The sequence below is a fragment of the Bubalus kerabau genome, chromosome X, assembly GCF_029407905.1.
Source record: "Bubalus kerabau isolate K-KA32 ecotype Philippines breed swamp buffalo chromosome X, PCC_UOA_SB_1v2, whole genome shotgun sequence".
NCBI classification, from domain to species: domain Eukaryota; kingdom Metazoa; phylum Chordata; class Mammalia; order Artiodactyla; family Bovidae; genus Bubalus; species Bubalus kerabau.
This window is the reverse complement of record NC_073647.1, coordinates 164,615,401-164,633,918: the sequence shown is the minus strand read 5'-3', so window position 1 is coordinate 164,633,918 and position 18,518 is coordinate 164,615,401. Positions and strand designations below refer to the sequence as shown.

General features: G+C 50.1%; 1 protein-coding gene across 8 annotated transcripts in view; it reads left to right on the top strand.

Annotated features, from left to right (window-relative positions):
• The first annotated feature begins 5,798 nt into the window (after positions 1–5,798).
• ASMT (acetylserotonin O-methyltransferase) overlaps positions 5,799–18,518 on the top strand; it is a 57,321-nt gene continuing 44,601 nt past the window's right edge. For 2 of the 8 annotated variants that reach the window (XM_055563077.1, XM_055563075.1), the window contains exons 1-5: positions 5,800–6,487; positions 7,576–7,718; positions 10,693–10,867; positions 13,038–13,167; positions 13,803–13,871. In XM_055563077.1, coding sequence (XP_055419052.1) covers positions 7,650–7,718; positions 10,693–10,867; positions 13,038–13,167; positions 13,803–13,871 — 443 coding nt within the window. In that variant the 5' untranslated portion in view covers positions 5,800–6,487; positions 7,576–7,649. Of the gene's footprint in view, positions 6,488–7,575; positions 7,719–10,692; positions 10,868–11,422; positions 11,852–13,037; positions 13,168–13,802; positions 13,872–18,518 lie in introns of those variants that run through there. The other 6 variants (XM_055563073.1, XM_055563074.1, XM_055563078.1 and 3 more) reach the window with 6 other exon arrangements.

Genomic DNA, 18,518 nt, shown 5'->3' with positions numbered 1-18,518 from the left:
GACTGGTTTGGTCTTGCTGTCCCAGGGACTCGCAACATTTTAATGCAATATTGACCATTTTCCTTGAATAAAAACCTAAGAAGAGGGTGTGTTGGCTTCTACTTTTGATTTCTCCTTTCCCTGGGCTCAGGAGGATCACTTGGTCTAATGACCGGACAAAACTCGGGTCCACTCACCTGCACAGAGTTAAAGCCAACCTCCTGACCGTGGGCGGTGGTGAAGGAAAGGGCAGCTTTATTACAGCAGGTGCTGGGCGGGTGCTGGACAGGTGTGGGCGGGCGCTCAAAAAGGCAAACTCCCCCCGAAGGGTTTCAGTCAAACGTCTTTAGAAGGTCACATGGTGCCCAAGGGGCCGTTGGAACATCTGAGATCAGCTGGTGCAGGGCTCCTCGATGCACAGTGAGAAGATGTCACAGCTGGGGTCATGGAGGCAGGCGTGGAGCAGGGGTGGAAGGTTCTCGGCCATCAGTCCTCAGGCGCCAGTCCGTCTGAGGGCTCCTTGCTCCTCGGGTGTTTCATTTCAGCCACCTGGTGGTGATTTCAGCATCTGCAAAACAATTCCGGAAGAGTGCATCAGAAGAGGTTAGCCGTGAACTTTAGGGGGGAAGCGAATCGGAGGGCGTGGGGGACGGGGTCTCTTCCTGTAAAGGCGCCTTAGGGTGCTGCTGGGTTACAAGGATTTCCCTGGGCGCGGTGGACTTTGTCAAGGTTTCAGTCCAGTTCACTCAGTCGCGTCCGACTCTTTGCAGCCCCATGGACTGCAGCATGCCAGGCCTCCCTGTCTGTCACCAACTCCCAGAGTTTACTCAAACTCATGTCCATTGAGTCGCTGATGCCATCCAACCATTTCATCCTCTGTTGTCCCCTTCTCCTGCCTTCAATCCTTCCCAGCATCAGGGTCTTTTCCAGTGAGTCAGCTCTTCGCATCAGGTGGTCAAGGTATTGGAGTTTCAGCTTCAGCATCAGTCCTTCCAGTGAATATTCAGGACTGATTTCCTTTAGGACGGACTGGTTGGACCTCCTTGCAGTCCAGGGGACTCCCAAGAGTCTTCTTGTAATCCCCAGACATCGGGCAGCCCCAGACATCTAGCAAAAGATGAGGATGGCATGGCTCCACCCTCCTGTCCCCCAGGTTCCACCCACGTCCCCCCCCATCCCAGGCTCAGACGATACGATCTTCCTCATGCTCACTCAGTACCTCCTACCCTCAGACTCCTGCTGCAAGACACAAGAGTTGTGGGTGCCCCTCTGAGAGATGAACCCCGCCGTCCACCAGTCCCCCAGCGCTCTGTGACCCTCCAGTTACTCGTAATGTAGCCACGCGTTCCGGGAAACACACTTATTCAGAAGGACAGTGCAGATATTGGAGTGCAGTTTATTACACCGGAGGGCCCAAGGCAGAGTCTCCTCCTAGCCAACAACCCTGACCAATTTTTCTGAAAACCTTATATACCCTAAGCATCCGTGCCCAAACCCACCTCCCCAAATTCCCTGAAACTAGTCTGAATGAAGGAAGAAGATGCAATCATAGTTAACCCGTGATTCGTATGCCTTAAGCCGAGGTGGTTAACAGTGGACAATTACCAATAGGCCTGTGGTCATACCCCAATAAGCAGAATAGAATGTATGATTCTATTTGGTCACACAGATAATTAGGGTATTCTTTTAGACGACTGACAGTCTAGGTACGAATCCTGGGGTTCTTCCATCCGGGAGGTCTGGTTTTCCAGTTGGTTGTTGTTTCCATAGATACTGGGCATAGAGCTCAAAGTCCACAGTCCGGCTGGAGATGGAGTCCTGCTCTCAAGACGGAGCCTGTTCTGTCTGTTTCCTCCTTCGGGAAGAAATCCGTAGGGGTTTTCTGGGGAGCGTGTGACAAATGCCCACGAGCTGGGGCTTAAATAAATAACACTCGTCATGCGCGCTTCTGCCCAGTCGTGTCCGGCTCTTTTGCGACCCCGGGGACTGTAACCCTCCAGGCTCCTCTGTCCATGGGGATTTTCCCTGTAGCTCAGATGGTATAGAATCTGCCCGCCATGCAGGAGACCCAGGTTCAAAGAACGGCTGAGCAACTTTGAGTTTCACTTTCAGCAGAACAGGGGGCCCTTCCCTGGTGATTCACTGATAAAGGATACACCTGCAATGCAGGAGATGTGGGTTCGATCCCTGGGTTGGGAAGGTCCCCTGGAGAAGGAAATGGCAACCCACTCCAGTGTTCTTGCCTGGAGAATCCCATGGACAGAGGACCCCGGTGGGCTACGTCCATGGGGCTGCAAAGAGTCGGACACGACTGAATGGCTAACACACGTACTGGAGTGGGTTGCCATTTCCTCCCAGGGGATTTTCCCCACCCAGGTATGGGGACTCGTCTCCTGTGTCTCCGGCATTGCAGGCAGATTTTTTTTTTTTTACTAGCTGAGCCCCTGGGGAAACTAAGAGATGCTCATGCTCCCCCTAAGAGTGAAGATTCCACAGGCCACAACTCAGACCCAGGGCAGCCAAATAAATACATATTACTTAAAAATCCGTACGTTGATTCCCTGCAGGGCCCCTGCAGTAGGAAGTAGGAATGTGGAGTTTCTTCAAAGTTAACCCGTGAACTGAGGGCACTCACACAAAAAGGAGGCCAGGGTGTCCCAGGGCTGAGCTCCCTGCAGAGGCTCCAGGGGAGGCTCCTCCCCGCCTCTTTCAGCTTCTGGGGGGTCCAGGCGTCCGTCCCTGGGCTGGTGGCCGCCTCCCTCCCGTCTGCCTCTGTCTCCACGTGGCTTCTCCTCTGTGTCCATCTCTCTCCTCTTCTGTGTCCTATAAGGATCCTGTCATGGGGTTTAGGGCCACCCCCAGCCAGGGGGACCTCATCTCAGACCTTGCCTTTATCACACCTGCAGAGACCCAAGGTTCCAGGAATTTTAGGGAAACAGTCTTCAACCCAGAGCAACATCCCAGTTTCAGAGATGTTAGATGTTTTTGTTTTCTTTTTTTTCCTATGTTTTTGCCACCCGCAGTACATGGGGTCTTAGTTCCCCGATCAGGGATTGAGCCTGTGTCCCCTGTAATGGAAACTACACTGCCAGTCAAGTGTCTTAAAAGTTCTTTTTTTTTTTAATCTGCATTTTGGAGTTGATGCAACCATTTCTCGTATAATGACGGGTGGTTTAGTCACTAAGTCATGTCTCACTCTTTGTGACCCCATGGACTGTCACCTGCCTGAGTCCTCTGTCCGTGGGATTCTCCAGGCAAGATTACTGGAGTGGTTTGCCATGCCCTCCTCCAGGGGATCTTCCCGACCTAGGGATCGAACTTGGGTCTCCTGCACTGACAGGTGGACTCTTTATTGACTAGCTCGTGTTGAATCTTTGATTTTACACATCGGACCTGGAGTGTTTTAAAAGCCAAAAACCTGACTTTCCGATTCAGGGGATCCAAGCTGGCCCATTTGAATGCAGAGTTCCAAAGAATAGCAAGGAGAGATCAGAAAACCTTCCTCAGGAATCAATGCAAAGAAATAGAGGAAAACAACAGAATGGGAAAGATTAGAGATCTCTTCAAGAAATTTAGAGATACCAAGGGAACATTTCATGCAAAGATGGGCTCGATAAAGGACAGAAATGGTATGGACCTAACAGAAGCAGAAGATATTAAGAAGAGGTGGCAAGAATACACAGAAGAACTGTACAAAAAAGAGCTTCATGACCCAGATAATCATGATGGTGTGATCACTCATCTAGAGCCAGACATCCTGGAATGTGAAGTCAGGTGGGCCTTAGGAAGCATCACTACAAACAAAGCTAGTGGAGGTGATGGAATTCCAGTTGAGCTATTTCAAATGCTGAAAGACGATGCTGTGAAAGTGCTGCACTCAATATGCCAGCAAATTTGGAAAACTCAGCAGTGGCCACAGGACTGGAAAAGGTCAGTTTCCATTCCAATCCCAAAGAAAGGCAATGCCAAAGAATGCTCAAACTACCACACAATTGCACTCATCTCACATGCTAGTAAAGTAATGTTCAAAATTCTCCAAGACAGGCTTCAGCAATATGTGAACCGTGAACTTCCAGATGTTCAAGCTGGTTTTAGAAAAGGCAGAGGAATCAGAGATCAAATTGCCAACATCTGCTGGATCATTGAAAAAGCAAGAGAGTTCCAGAAAAATATCTATTTCTGCTTTATTGATGATGCCAAAGCCTTTCACTGTGTGGATCACAATAAACTGTGGAAAATTCTGAAAGAGATGGGAATACCAGAACACCTGACCTGCCTCTTGAGAAACCTGTATGCAGGTCAGGAAGCAACAGTTAGAACTGGACATGGAACAACAGACTGATTCCAAATATGAAAAGAAGTACATCAAGGCTGTATATTGTCACCCTGCTTATTTAACTTATATGCAGAATACATCATGAGAAACACTGGGCTGGAAGAAGCACAAGCTGGAATCAAGATTGCCGGGAGAAATATCAATAACCTCAGATATGCAGATGACACCACCCTTATGGCAGAAAGTGAAGAACTAAAGAGCCTCTTGATGAAAGTGAAAAAGGAGAGTGAAAAAGTTGGCTTAAAGCTCGGCATTGAGAAAACTAAGATCATGGCATCTGGTCCCATTACTTCATGGGAAATAGATGGGGAAACAGTGGAAACAGTGTCAGACTTTATTTTTGGGGGCTCCAAAATCACTGCAGATGGTGATTGCAGCCATGAAATTAAAAGACACTTGCTCCTTGGAAGGAAAGTTATGACCAACCTAGATAGCATATCAAAAAACAGAGACATTACTTTGTCAGCAAAGGTCTGTCTAGTTAAGGCTATGGTTTTTCCAGTGGTCATGTATGGATATGAGAGTTGGACTATAAGGAAAGCTGAGCACAAATGGTTTTGAACTGTGGTGTTGGAGAAGACTCTTGAGAGTCCCTTGGACTGCAAGGAGATCCAACCAGTCCATTCTAAAGGAGATCAGTCCTGGGTGTTCATTGGAAGGACTGATGTTGAAGCTGAAAATCCAATACTTTGGCCACCTGATGTGAAGAGGTGACTCATTGGAAAAGACCCTGATGCTGGGAAAGAACTGAGGGCAGGAGGAGAAGGGGACGACAGAGGATGAGATGGTTGGATAGCATCACTGACTCAATGGACATGAGTTTGAGTGAACTCCGGGAGCTGGTGATGGACAGGGAGGCCTGGCGTGCTGCGGTTCATGGGGTCGCAAAGAGTCGGACACGACTGAGCAACTGAACTGAAACTGAAGCTGGCCGAGGGGCAGGTCTCTGAACGCCCCTCCCCCTGGGAACTTGTCCTTGCTGTCAAGATTGAGAATTCGGGCAGATAGACATCCTGTTCCTTCAAGTCCCATCATGGGTCCTGAGATCGGAGACTGTGGCCAACAGGAGGGTGACCGTCCATCTGGAGAATGAGATGTGCTGATGGTCAAATAGTCAGAGGCTCTGAGTTCATGGATCCAATCCCCATCCTTCCTTAGTTGCAGTTCAGTCACTCAGTCGTGTCAGACTCTTTGTGACCCCATGAATTGCAGCGCACCAGGCCTCCTTGTCCATCACCAACTCCTGGAGCTTGCTCAAACTCATGTCCGTCGAGTCGGTGATGCCATTCAACCATCTCATCCTGTGTCACCCCCTTCTCCTCCCGCCTTCAGTCTTTCCCAGCATCCGGGTCTTTTCCAATGAGTCAATTCTTTGCAGAATTTCTTGTCTGGCCTCTGATCTGTTCAGTCAGTTCAGTCGCTCAGTGGTGTCCGACTCTTTGCGACCCCATGGACTGCAGCACGCCAGGCCTCCCTGTCCATCACCAACTCCCAGAGCTTGCTCAAACTCATGTCCATCTCGTCAGTGATGCCATCCAACCATCTCATCCTCTGTCGTCCCTGATCAGTTTCCATTGATTAAGGAGGCCAGGAAACCCTGGTTAACACTTTCTGCTCCCGGAAGAGTGAATCCAAGCTCCGACCTTGAATTTCACGGTTCAGTCTCAGGTCATGCTGATCCTCTTGAACCCTCCATCTCATCACTAAACTAATCGCCTTAAGTGAAGACCCGGGATTGATTCCGCAGCCTCAGGGGAGCTGGCTGAGAAAGGGCTGCTGGCGGTTTAATCAAGCAAATGCACTCAGTGGCCAGTCGCTCTGTCCTCCTGGGGGTCCCTCCTGAGGATTCCCCCATGACCTTCCCCGTTAGGCTTTCTGCCAATAAACCTTTATCGAAACCCTGTCTACCTACCAGCTGTCCGGTTAACAAGGCTTTATTGGAACCTTGTTCCATCACCTGTGTGGTCAATAAAACTTTATTGGTATCTGTTCCACCACCTTTTTTTCGTCAATAAAGCTTTATTGGAACCCTCACTTGCCCAGCCACGAAGCACAGAGGACCTCTCCGAGGCAGAGTGTTGGTTCATAGTTGGAGCTTTCCCCCAGCCCCTACTCCAGCAGGGTGTGCCCAGAAACAGGGCATGAGGTACAGCATGGTCAGCGGACATGGAGGTGTGCTTGCCGGGGTTCAGGGTGGAAAAGGGCAGGGGAGCCCCTGTGGTGGGGGGTGGAAGCTGAAGCGCCCACCTGGGCTCCGTGAAGCTGAGCGTCAGAGATGGCTGGGAAAGAGAGAGTGTATCCCCAGTGGGGCTGGGGCGGCCCACGGCAGGACAGCAGCTCAGGGCAGGTTCTGGGCTTCCTCCCACAACAGCGTGGCTCACCACGGTTCCTGGCGATTGAAATGCCACTGCTGGATATCACCGATCACCCTGATAAACGGGGATGCGTTGACCACCCCCGTGTATGAGGTTGAATCACGGCTCCCCAAACAGCCATCCATGTCCTCACCCCCGGAACCTGAGAGCCTGGCCTTGTTTGGACAAAGGTTCTCTGCAGACCTGATGGAGTGAAGGATCTGAGATGAGGTCCTTCCTGAATGGGGGTGGCCCTAAACCCAAGGACAGGGTCTTTATAAGACACAGAAGAGGAGAGACAGGGACACAGAGGAGAAGCCACGTGGAGACGGAGGCAGAGACGGGAGGGAGGCGGCCTCCAGCCCAGGGATGGGCGCCTGGAGCTCCCAGAAGCTGGAGTAGGCAGGAAGGACTCTCCCCTGGAGCCTCTGGATGGAGCTCAGCCCTAGGACCCCTTGAGCTCACACATCTGGTCCCCAGAACTGGGGGAGCACAGATGTCTGTGGTTTTAATCCCACATTCTGTGGGCATTTGTTATGGCCGCACCCAAGACCCCCCCCCCCACCCCCTCACCCCCGCTTCCCCACCCCCGGCCGAAATGAAGGGCCCAGAGACTGTTCAGTCCATCCAGTGACTCATCATCCCTAGTGATTAGTGGGCATGTGGGTTTGGGACCAGTTGCACCGCTGATGGTACGAGGATGGGAGGGAGCTGGGGCTGACAGGCGATTTTCGGGCTGTGTGCTCGTCAGAGACAGAAGGAGTGAACAGAAGCCCCAGGGGTCCCTCGTAAGCTCTCTCATCCCCTTCACCAAGCTAACGGAATCTCCCAGAACGATCCGGCTTGGGCTCGCTCCCTGGCGCCCAGCTTGCGGGGTCAGTACTGACACGCTGGCCGTCCGCCCAGGTTGCTCATAGACTGGTGAAGCCCAAAGCTAAGATAGCCGGGGTCCCTCCAAGCCAGACCGGCGCGGAAGGAAGATGTGCTCCCAGGAGGGTGAGGGCTACCGTCTCCTGACGGAATACGCCAACGGCTTCATGGTCTCCCAGGTAGGAAGAGGCTCCACCGGCTGGGGTTCTGTTGCCGGGAGGTGAGGAGGACGACAGGCACTCAGTGCTGAGTGAGGACGGGGTCTCCTCCGGGGGGCGTGAGGGTGTGCTGGGACTCTGGGCGTGTCCACGGGCAGAAGCTTGACCATCGGGGCCTGGGGCCCTTCTAGGGATGTGTTGGCCCTCATGGAGTGGCATCTCAGAACGACATTTGTAGGGGCTTCCCTGGTGGCTCATTTGGTAAAGAATCTGCCTGCAATGCAGGAGGTCCAGGTTCCACCCCTGGGTCGGGAAGACCCCCTGGAGGAGGAAATGGCAACCCACTCCAGGATTCTTGCCTGGAGAATCCCGTGGGCAGAGGGGCCTGGGGGGCTACAGCCCATGGGGTCAAAAATGAGTCAGACATGACTGACTAACCCTGTTTTCACTGTGTTAGTGAAACAAGAGTGCAAACAATCTTACTAGAATAAAACTTAATATAAACCGAGTATTAAGAAATAACATCTCAATAGAACAAAGGTGAATCCGGCATTGAGGATAAAACTTAACAGGACCTCAGCAACAACAGACTTAATAAAATCGTGGATGGGTTGGGAGGCTGGGATTGAGACATATACACTGTTGATCGTGTGTATAAAACAGGACGAATGAGAACCTGCTGTACAGCTCAGGGAACTCCACTCAAAGTTCTGTGCTGACCTACATGGGAAGGAAATCCAGAATAAGAGGGGATATATGTATAAACGATGGCTGATTGCCTTTGCTGCCCAGCAGAGACTAACACAACATTGTAAGCTGCTGCTGTAAAAGTAACCTTAAATATTTCAATAGAACGAGAGTGAATCCAGTGTTAAGAGAATAAATGTAAATACAACCTGAGTGCAATGGGAGACTGAGTAAAACTCAGTAGAAGGACGTCCCTGAGGGCCCAGTGACTAAGACTCTTGAGTTCCCAACGCAGGGGCCCTGGGTTCAACCCCCGGTCAGGGAGCTAGACCCCACATGCCACGACTAAGACCTGGTGGAGACTAATGAATATAAATAAAAATAATTTTAAAACTCAATAGAATAAAATATGAATACAACCTTAGTAGGATGGGTTCAAAACATCTCAGACAAGAGGGATTGCAACTTTACTAAAATTAGAGTTAATACAACCTCAGTAGAAAAGCCAATGCTATATTAATTGGATAAAACTTAATGCAACCTCAGGGGGAAATTGATAAAACCTCGATAGAACGAGAGCGCACCCAACTTTCAGAGAATAAAACGTACTCCAGCCTTACAGAATGAGAGTCAATACCCCGTTAACAGAACAAGAGCTGAAACCATCTTAATAGAATATGACTGAAGACAACCTGCGTACAGGAGAGCTAATAAAATACGAATAGAAAAAAACCTGAATGCAACCTAGATGGCGTGAGCGTTTATAATACCTCAATAGAATAAGAGTGCACCCAACGTTAAGGCAAGAAAATGTACTACAACCACTTGGAATAGGAGTTCATGAAATGTTTTTACATAGAGAGTGAATGAAACCCGAGCACAGGGCTTATACAATCATTGCAGGGTACGTGTTAGTCACTTAGTCGTGTCTGACTCTGCAACCCCATGGACTGTAGCCCTCCAGGCTCCTCTGTCCATAGGATTCTGCAGGCAAGAATGCTGGAGTGAGTTACCATTTTTCTCCTCCAGGGGATCTTCCCGACCCAGGGATCAAACTCGGGTCTCCTGCATTGTCAGGCAGATTCTTTCCTGTCTGAGCCACCAGGGAAACCCCAGATGCGCTTGTCTGCTGAAACCCAGGAATAGGGAGTGAATAAAACCTGAATATAGGCGCTGGTATAATCATAGCAGGGTAAGAGATCATGCCAACCTCACTGAACAAGAATCAACACAACTTTAACAGGGTGAGAACTGATTCCATGTTAATAGAACACGGCTGAATACGACCTTCGAACAAGGAGAGTCAATAAAATCCTAATAGAAAAAAATCTGAATGCACTCTTAATGGACTGTTCATGACATCTCAATAGAACAAGAGTCATTACAACTTAATATAATTAGAGTTAATATTGAGCTCACTGCAAGAGCCGATACCATCTTAAGAGGATAAAGCTTAATACAATCTTAATATAGTAGGACTTTGAGCGACCTATTAAGGATAACAACTAATAGAACCTTAAGAAGAGTAGATACAATCTTAACAGAATAAGAGTTAATACAGTCTTAACAGAACAGGAATGGATACGGCCTTTTTAATGTAAACATTTAATTTTATACTGGGGTATAGCCAATGAACCGGAGAAGGCAATGGCACCCCACTCCAGTGTTCTTGCCTGGAGAATCCCAGGGACAGGGGAGCCTGGTAGGCTGCAGTCCATGGGGTCACACAGAGTCGGACACGACTGAAGCGACTTAGCATAGCCAATGAACAATGCTGTGATGGTTTCAGGTGGACAGCAAAGGGGCAACTATACGCACCCATGCATCCCTTCTCCCCCAGCTCCCCTCCCATCCAGGCTGCCGCACGACACTGAGCAGAGCTCCCTGTGCCGGACAGCAGGTCCTTGCTGGTTCTCCATGTTAAATACAGCAGTGTGTCCATGTCCATCCCAGACTCCCTGAGTATCCCTGCCCCCATCATTCCCCCTGGTGACCATAAGGTTATTACAGAGGATTGAGCAGAGCTCCCTGTGCTGTCCAGCAGGTCCTTGCTGGTTCTCCATGTTAAATACAGCAGTGAGTCCATGTCCATCCCAGACTCCCTGACCATCCTTTCTGCACCAACCATAAGTTCATTTTCTAAGTCTGTGAGTCTCTTTCTATTCTGTAAGTTGGTTTGTGTCATTTCTTTACAGATCCCACATGTAAGGGATGTCGTATGATATTTTCCCTTCTCTGTCTGACTCACCCTCCTGAAGAGTGTGAGTCTTCTGAGAACTAAAGCTGACTCTGTCTTCATTGCCCCGAGGTTCTCTTTGCTGCCTGTGAGCTGGGGGTGTTTGAGCTCCTGGCAGAGGCCCCGGAGCCCCTGGACTCAGCGGCAGTGTCTTCACGTCTGGGCTCCAGCCCCCGGGGGACAGAGCTGCTGCTGGACACCTGTGTGTCCCTGAAGCTGCTGCAAGCCGATGTGCGGGGAGGAAAAGGTAAGCACCCTGGCTGTTTGGAAGAAGGCGTTTTAAAGGCGCACTCTCAGCACAGTTTCCTATTTTATTTTTCTGGAAAGAGCCACAGAGTAAGTCTTCTCAGCCTGGTAGGCTGGCCACGAGGTCTCTGCAGATGACACTCATCTCTGCCTTTGGAGCATCAGAGCTGCTGGAGACAGACAGACGGGCAGGGCTGATCCTAATAAAACTTTATTGGCCAGACAGGTGGCGGAACAAAGATCCAGTAAAGGTTTATTGACCAAACAGGTGTTGGAACAGGGTTCCAATAAAGCTTTATTGGCCAGGCAGGTGGTAGAACATGGTACCAATAAAGCTTTATTAGCCAGACAGGTGGTGGAACAAGGTTCCAATAAAGCTTTATTGTCAACACAGGTGATGGAACAAGATTCCAATAAAGCTTTATTGTCAACACAGGTGGTGGAACAGGCTGACAATAAAGCCTTATTGGCCAGAGAAGTGGTGGAACAGAGTTCCTATAAAGGTTTATTGACCAGACAGGTGGTGGAACAGGGTTCCAATAAAGATTTATTGATAGACAGATGGTGGAACAGGGTTCCAATAAAGCTTTATAGAACAGACAGGCGGTGAAACAGAGTTACAATAAAGCTTTTTAGCACAACAGGTTGACGGAACAAGGTTCCAATAAAGCTTTATTGGCAAAAACAGATGGCCAAAACCGGGTACCAAACTCGGGTTGTCATTTGCTGACTGTGGATCAGGAAGTTTCCAGAGGCTGGTGTTTGCACTGAAACCCTGATGAAATATCCAAGGAACAAGACAGAAATGTGACCGAAAAGTTACACGGGAGTAATTTTTCCATCATGCTAAACTGCTTCTTTTCAAGGGTTGCCCTTTGTGTTAAGATCATATTCTTGTTTTGGTATTGAAGCGGCTTTCCTCTTACAGAAGATGGTCCTTGCCAGTTTTTACTTTCAATGCCCCTTCTTTGCAGAATTAAAAATTGTAAGCCCTATCTCAGTCACTCAGATTTTTTTTTTTTTTTTAGAATCTTGAGACTATGTGAAATTGCAAAGTGTAGGGACCACTGCCTGGCAGAATAGGGGTGGGTGGGTGGACAAAGGTAGGGGTGGGTGATGGGGCTTTCTCCTTGAAGCAAGGACTTGCGTCCCCGTTGGATTTATGGGATGCAAACAGAAAGTGAGTTAACTTGAACAGGAGGATGTTGTTTGGGGGTTAATGGTACTCAGATGGCTGCAGGCTTGGGAATCAAGCAGTCACACCCTGTGAGTAAGCTTTGCAGCCCCGTCCCTTTCCCCCACTGGCCGTGCTGACCTCGAACCCCCAGTGCGGGCTGCGGTCCGGCCAGGACACACCTGCGGAGGATGGCGGACGTTCAAGGGGAAGCTCTTGGGGGCGGGAGGAGCGTGCTGTACCTGCAGACTCTCTGGTAGGCACGTCGGGATGTGGGCTAAGCTGCCAGGCCGGAGATGCTGGGACGCTCGGCTCAGAGACCAGGTTACAGGACCTCCGGCTGCAACGCTGTCGCCCTGGGGACCCCTTGGAGCCCCGCAAGCATTCAGCAGGTACAGATTGGGCAGAAACAGTGAGTGAATTCAGTTCAGTCAGTCGCTCCGTCGTGTCCAACTCTTTGCGACCCCATAGACTGCAGCACTCCAGGCTTCCCTGTCCTTCTCTATCTCCTAGAGTTTGCTCCAACTCATGTCTATCGAGTCGGTGATGCCATCCAGCCATCTCATCGTCTGTCGTCCCCTTCTCCTCCCACCCTTAATCTTTCCCAGCATCAGGGTCTTTTCCAAGGAGTCAGTTCTTTGCAGCAGGTGGCCCAAGGATTGGAGCCCTGCGGACATGTATTACATGCAGTCTATGGGGTCGCAAAAAGTCGGAGGCGACTGAGGGATTGAACAACCCTGGGGCTCGCTGGCCCTTTCCGTTTGCTACATCGGATCTTCCCGTGGGATTTACGAGGGCTGAAGGCAGCAGGCAGGACACGCAGCCCCTGCACCACAGGCCAGCCGGTCCTTCGGAACGAGGGTCCAGCTGTCGGGGTTCCGACCGTCCCAGGCGAGAATCACGTCTCCAGCCAGGAGGTTGCCAGCGTCCTTGTTGGCATCTTGGCGATGCCTGGGTGTCTGAGTTTATCCCCACCCCCCCTTCTGTTTTTTTTCAGCTGTGTATGCAAACACGGAGCTCGCCAGCACCTACGTGGTGAGAGGCAGCCCCAGGTCCCAGCGGGACATGCTTCTGTACGCGGGCAGGACCGCTTACGTGTGCTGGCGCTACCTGGCGGAGGCAGTCAGGTGCGTGTCAGCCGCGCCCCCGAGTCCCCAGGGCGGCCTGCGGGCTGGCTGCCGGCCGTCCCAGGAAGCAACGTGTTAGGCTTCTTAGCGCGCGCGTCTCCAAACTCCCGGATCTAGATTTCTTGGCGCACGGGTCTCCAAACTCCAGGATCTAATGCCTGATGGTGTGAGGTGGGGCTGACGGAGTAATAATAGAAATAAAGGAAACAGTCACTGGAAGGACTGATGCTGAAGCTCTAACACTTTGGCCATTTGATGTCAAAAACTGACCCACTGGCAAAGACCCGGATGCTGGGCAGGATTGAAGGCGGGAGGAGAAGGGGGCGACAGAGGATGAGCTGGTTGGATGGCATCACCGACTCCATGGACATGGGTTTGAGCAAGCTCCGGGAGTTGGTGATGGACAGGGAGGCCTGGCGTGCTGCAGTCCGTGGGGTCGCAAAGAGTCGGACACGACCGAGCGAGTGGACTGAACGGAACTGCAAACTGGAAAACGATTCCTGAGTAGTCTTGGGTTACTCGTTTCCGGCAGAGGCCCTCTGTGGTGCCAGGGTAAGGTCTGTGAGCGCAGGGCCGTATGAACGGAGTGCAGTGACTTCTCGGGGCCTCAGTGACGGTCTCCTCCTCGTTTTCAGGGAAGGGAGGAACCAGTATCCGAAAGCCTTCGGGATCCCGTCCGAGGAGCTCTTCTCTGCCATCTACAGGTGACGCCTCCCACCCACGCCGATAGCGTCCTGCTTGAGAGTTGCATTTGTGTATTTCTCATTGAAGGATAATCCCTTTGCAGGATTGTGTGGGTTTCTGCCAGACATCCGCATGCATCAGCCATCGGTTGACCTGTGTCCCGTCCCTCTTGAACCTCCCTCCCACCTCCCACCCCCCTAGGTTGTCCCAGAGCCCCGGTTTGAGCTCCCTGAGTCATCCCGCAGATTCCCATCGGCTATCTGCGTCACACTTGGTGACTGAGGTTTCCGAGTTCCTCTCTCCGTACCTCCCACCTTCTCCTCCTCCCTACCTCCCCGGGTCCGTAAGTCTGTTATGTCTCCATCTCCACTGCTGCTGCTGCTGCTGCTAAGTCGCTTCAGTCGTGTCTGACTCTGTGCGACCCCATAGACGGCAGCCCACCAGGCTGCCCCGTCCCTGGGACTCTCCACGCAAGAACTCTGGAGTGGGTTGCCATTTCCTTCTCCAATGCATGAAAGTGAGAAGTGAAAGTGAGGTCACTCAGTCGTGTCCGACTGTTCGCGACCCCATGGACTGCAACCTTCCAGGCTACTCCATCCATGGGATGTTCTACGCAAGAGTACTGGAGTGGGGTGCCATTGCCTTCTCTGGTGATTCCCTGCAAATGTGTTCATGACTACCATCTTTCTAGATTCCATAAGTATGTCTCAGTATACGATATTTGTTTTTCTGACTTGCTTCCCTCCGTGTAACAGGCTCCAGGTTCCTCAACCTCATTAAAAGTGACTCAAAGGCCTTCCTTTTCGTGGCGGAGTAATATTCCATTGCATATATGTACCACAGATTCTTTATTCATTTGTCTGTCTATGGGCATCTAGGTTGCTTGAAATGTTACAGCAGTTGTGTGGATTTACAGTGTTCCATTAATTTCCGCTCTACAGTGAAGGGATTCGGTTATGCAAATATACACATGATTTCATTTTGTAACAACTGACTAATATCCCACCCTATATATGTACCACATCTTCTTTCTCCATTCCTCTGTTGATGGACATTGAGGTTGCTTCCATGTCTTTGCTGTTATGAATAGCGTTGTGATGAGTCCTGGCGGGTGCGTGTCTTTTCTAATTACGATTTTCTCCAGGTGTATACCCCAGCGGCGGGACCACAGGATCGTACGATAGCTCTCTCTCTAGTTTTTAAAGAACATTCCATACCGTTTTCCATAATACCTGGACAAGTACACATTCCCACCAAAACTGCAGAGGGCTCCTTTTTCTCCACGAGCTCTCCAACACTTAATGTTTGCAGAGTTTTTGATAATGGCAGTTCTGACCGGTGAGAGATGATACACCTGTTGTAGGTTTGATTTGCGTTTCCCTAATACTCAGAACCCCACTCCAGTCCTCTTGCCTGGAAAACCCCATGGAAGGAGGAGCCTGGAAGGCTACAGTCCATGGGGTCGCTAAGAGTCAGACATGACTGAGCGACTTCACTTTCACTTTTCACTTTCATGCATTGGAGAAGGAAATGGCAACCCACTCCAGTGTTCTTGCCGGGACAATCCCAGGGACAGGGGAGCCTGGTGGGCTGCTGTCTATGGGGTCGCACAGAGTTGGACACGACTGAAGCGACTTAGCAGCAGCAGCAGAGTTGAGTTTCCACCTGGTGTGTGTGTGTGTGTGTGTGTGTGTGTGTTTTAAGGTATTCCAGAGTTTGATTCAGTTATACATAGAGGTTTATTCTTTTTTGGGTTGTTTTTCTCACAGAGGTAGTTACATCATGCTCAGTAGACTTCCCTGTGCAATTCAGCACAGACTTTTTGATCATCAATTCTGTATATATGAGTGTGTACATGTTCATTCCTAACCCTTCATTTGTCACATTCTCATAACATTTTTTTTTTTTTGGATAGTCATAACTTCCTTTGACCTTCACTGGTAGCTCAGCTGGTAAAGAATCTGCCTGCGATGCAGCAGACCCCGGTTCGATTCCTGGGTTGGTAAGATTCCCCTGGAAGGGTCAAGCTACCCACTCCAGTAATCTTGGGCTTCCCTGGTGGCTCAGCTGGTAAAGAATCCACCTGCAATGTTGGGAGACCTGGGTTTGATCCCTGGGTCGGGAAGATCCCCTGGAGAAGGGAAAGGCCACCCACTCCAGTATTCTGCCCTGGAGAATCCCATGGACTGTATAGTCGATGGGGTCACAAAGAGTAGGACACGACTGAGCAACTTTCACACATAAGTTTCTTTACTCCGTTTCAGAGTCTGGCTCTGTTGTGTAAATTAGTTCGTTTGCATGAACACCCAGAGGCCCCCGTCATGGTTGTATGATATCTGTCTTTCTCTGACTTCAGTCACTTGGTACAGGAGTCACTCGGTCCACCCAGGCTGCTGGCAGCGGCCTTATTCCGCTCCGCTCTGCGGGTGAGCCGTGTTCCTGCACAGAGAGATCTGCCTTCGTTTTCCTGTCAAGGGACGTTTCGGCGGATTCGGTGTCTTGGCCAATGTGCATCGTGCTGCCCTGAAAACAGGAAAGTGTGTGTTATTTTGAAACATGACTTTTTTTCTGGATCTGAGCCCAGAGGTGGGATTACTGGATTGTACGGTTTCTGGATGCTGAAGTTTTGTAAGGAACCTCCATGCCGTTTTCCACGTTTGCTGCACCAGTTTAGCTTCCCACCAAGAGTGCAGGAGGTTTCCGCTTTTCATCTGCCCTTTGCAGCACTTAATCTTTGTAGATCTTCCCAAACATGCCCATTTTGACCTGTTCGAAGGGATACATCATTGTACTTTTGATTTGCTTCTCTCTAATAATTACTGATGCTGAGCATCTTTTTATGGACCTGATGCCAACCTGTATGCCTCCTTGGACGAGATATCCATTTTGATCTTTGGCATATATATATATATATTTTTTCTTCTTGCGTTGTCTGTGTTTGTCATATTGAAATGCATGAGCTCCTCATAAGTTTTGGAGTTGAATTTCTTGTGAGTGTCTTCATTTGCAAATATTTTTTTTTTTGCAGTCTGAACACTATCTGTTTCTTTTGTTCAGGGCTTTCTTTGTTGAGCAAATGCTCTTCAGGTAGATGAGGTCCTGTTTTCTTCTTTTTGTTGATTATTCATTATACTAATATATATAGTTCAGCTCAGTCACTCGGTCGTGTCTGACTCTGCGACCCCATGAACTGCAGCACACCAAGCCTCCCTGTCTATCACCAACTCCCGGAGTCCACCCAAACCCATGTCCATCCAGTCGGTGATGCCATTCAACCATCTCATCCTCTGTTGTCCCCTTCTCCTCCTGCCCCGAATCCCTCCCAGCATCAGGGTCTTTTCCAATGAGTCAACTCTTTGCATGAGGTGGCCAAAGTACTGGAGTTTCAGCTTTAGCATCAGCCCTTCCAATGAACACTCAGGACTGATCTCCTTTAGGATGGACTGGTTGGATCTCCTTGCAGTCCAAGGGACTCTCAAGAGTCTAGGCTCCTCTGTCCATGGGATTTCCCAGGCAAGTATACTGGAGTGGGTTGCCAATCACTTCTCCAGGGGATCTTTCCATGACCCAGGGATGGAACGCGGGTCTTCTGGGGTCTTCCTGGCCCCGGGATTGAGCCTTGTGGGTCTCCGCACAGCAGGCGGATTCTCTACCGCCTGAGCCGCCAGGGAAGCCCGTGTGTTACGGTGGAGCACGGCTGCTTCCCGCGTTGCGTTAGTTTCAGGGGTGCGGGAACTTGATTCATTTACACACAGACATCTGTCCATTCTGTCTCGGGCTCTCTTTCCTGTCTAGGTAATTAGCATCTGTTCATTAGAGTTCGCTGTGGTGTTCAGCAGGTGTTTTTGATCATCACATCGTATATGGGAACTGGAATATGTCCATTCCAAACTCTTAAACAACCCCATCCCCATTACAGCTTGTGTGTGTGTGTGTGTGTGTGTGTGTGTGTGTGTGTGTGTGAGACACTTATAGGTAATTTCTCTCAGTTTCAGAGTCTGTCTCTGTTGTGTAATTAGGTCGTCCGCATGAGTATCTACAATCCAGGTGTCCGTGATGTCTCAGGACCTCTGTCTCCCCGTCTCTGACTTCCTTCCCTCCCCGAGTGTGACGGTCACTCGGTCGGGGCATGCCGCTCTCCGTGGCCTTATTCTGTCCTCTGTGTGGCTGAGTCGTGCTCCAGGGGAGAGGTGGGCCCCACTCTGTCTTCATTTTCCCGTCGACAGACGTTTCGGTCGATTCGCTTTCGTGGCCTTTGTAAATCACGCCGTCCTGAAGACAGGGGTGTGTGTGTCATTTCGAATCTCGATGTTTCTCTGGATCTAAGCCCACAGGTGGGACTGATGGGTTGTACGTTTTCTGGATGGTTAGTGTTCTAAGGACGCTCCATGCTGTTTTCCACAGTTCCTGCCCTGATTCAGTTCCCTAGTGTTGCAGGATTTCCTTTTTTTCTCCGCCCTTTGTTAGCACGTATTCTTGGTAGAATGTCTTGATGATGGTCATGCTGACCGGTGTGAGGAGATACCTCATTCTCTTTGAGTACCTTCTAATAATTAGTGATGCCTAGCGACCTTTCGTGAGTGGAATGGCACTCTGTATGCCTTCTTGGAAGGACTATGTGTTTTTATCTTTGGAGCCTTTTTATCTCTGATGTTTTGTGGTTCTGA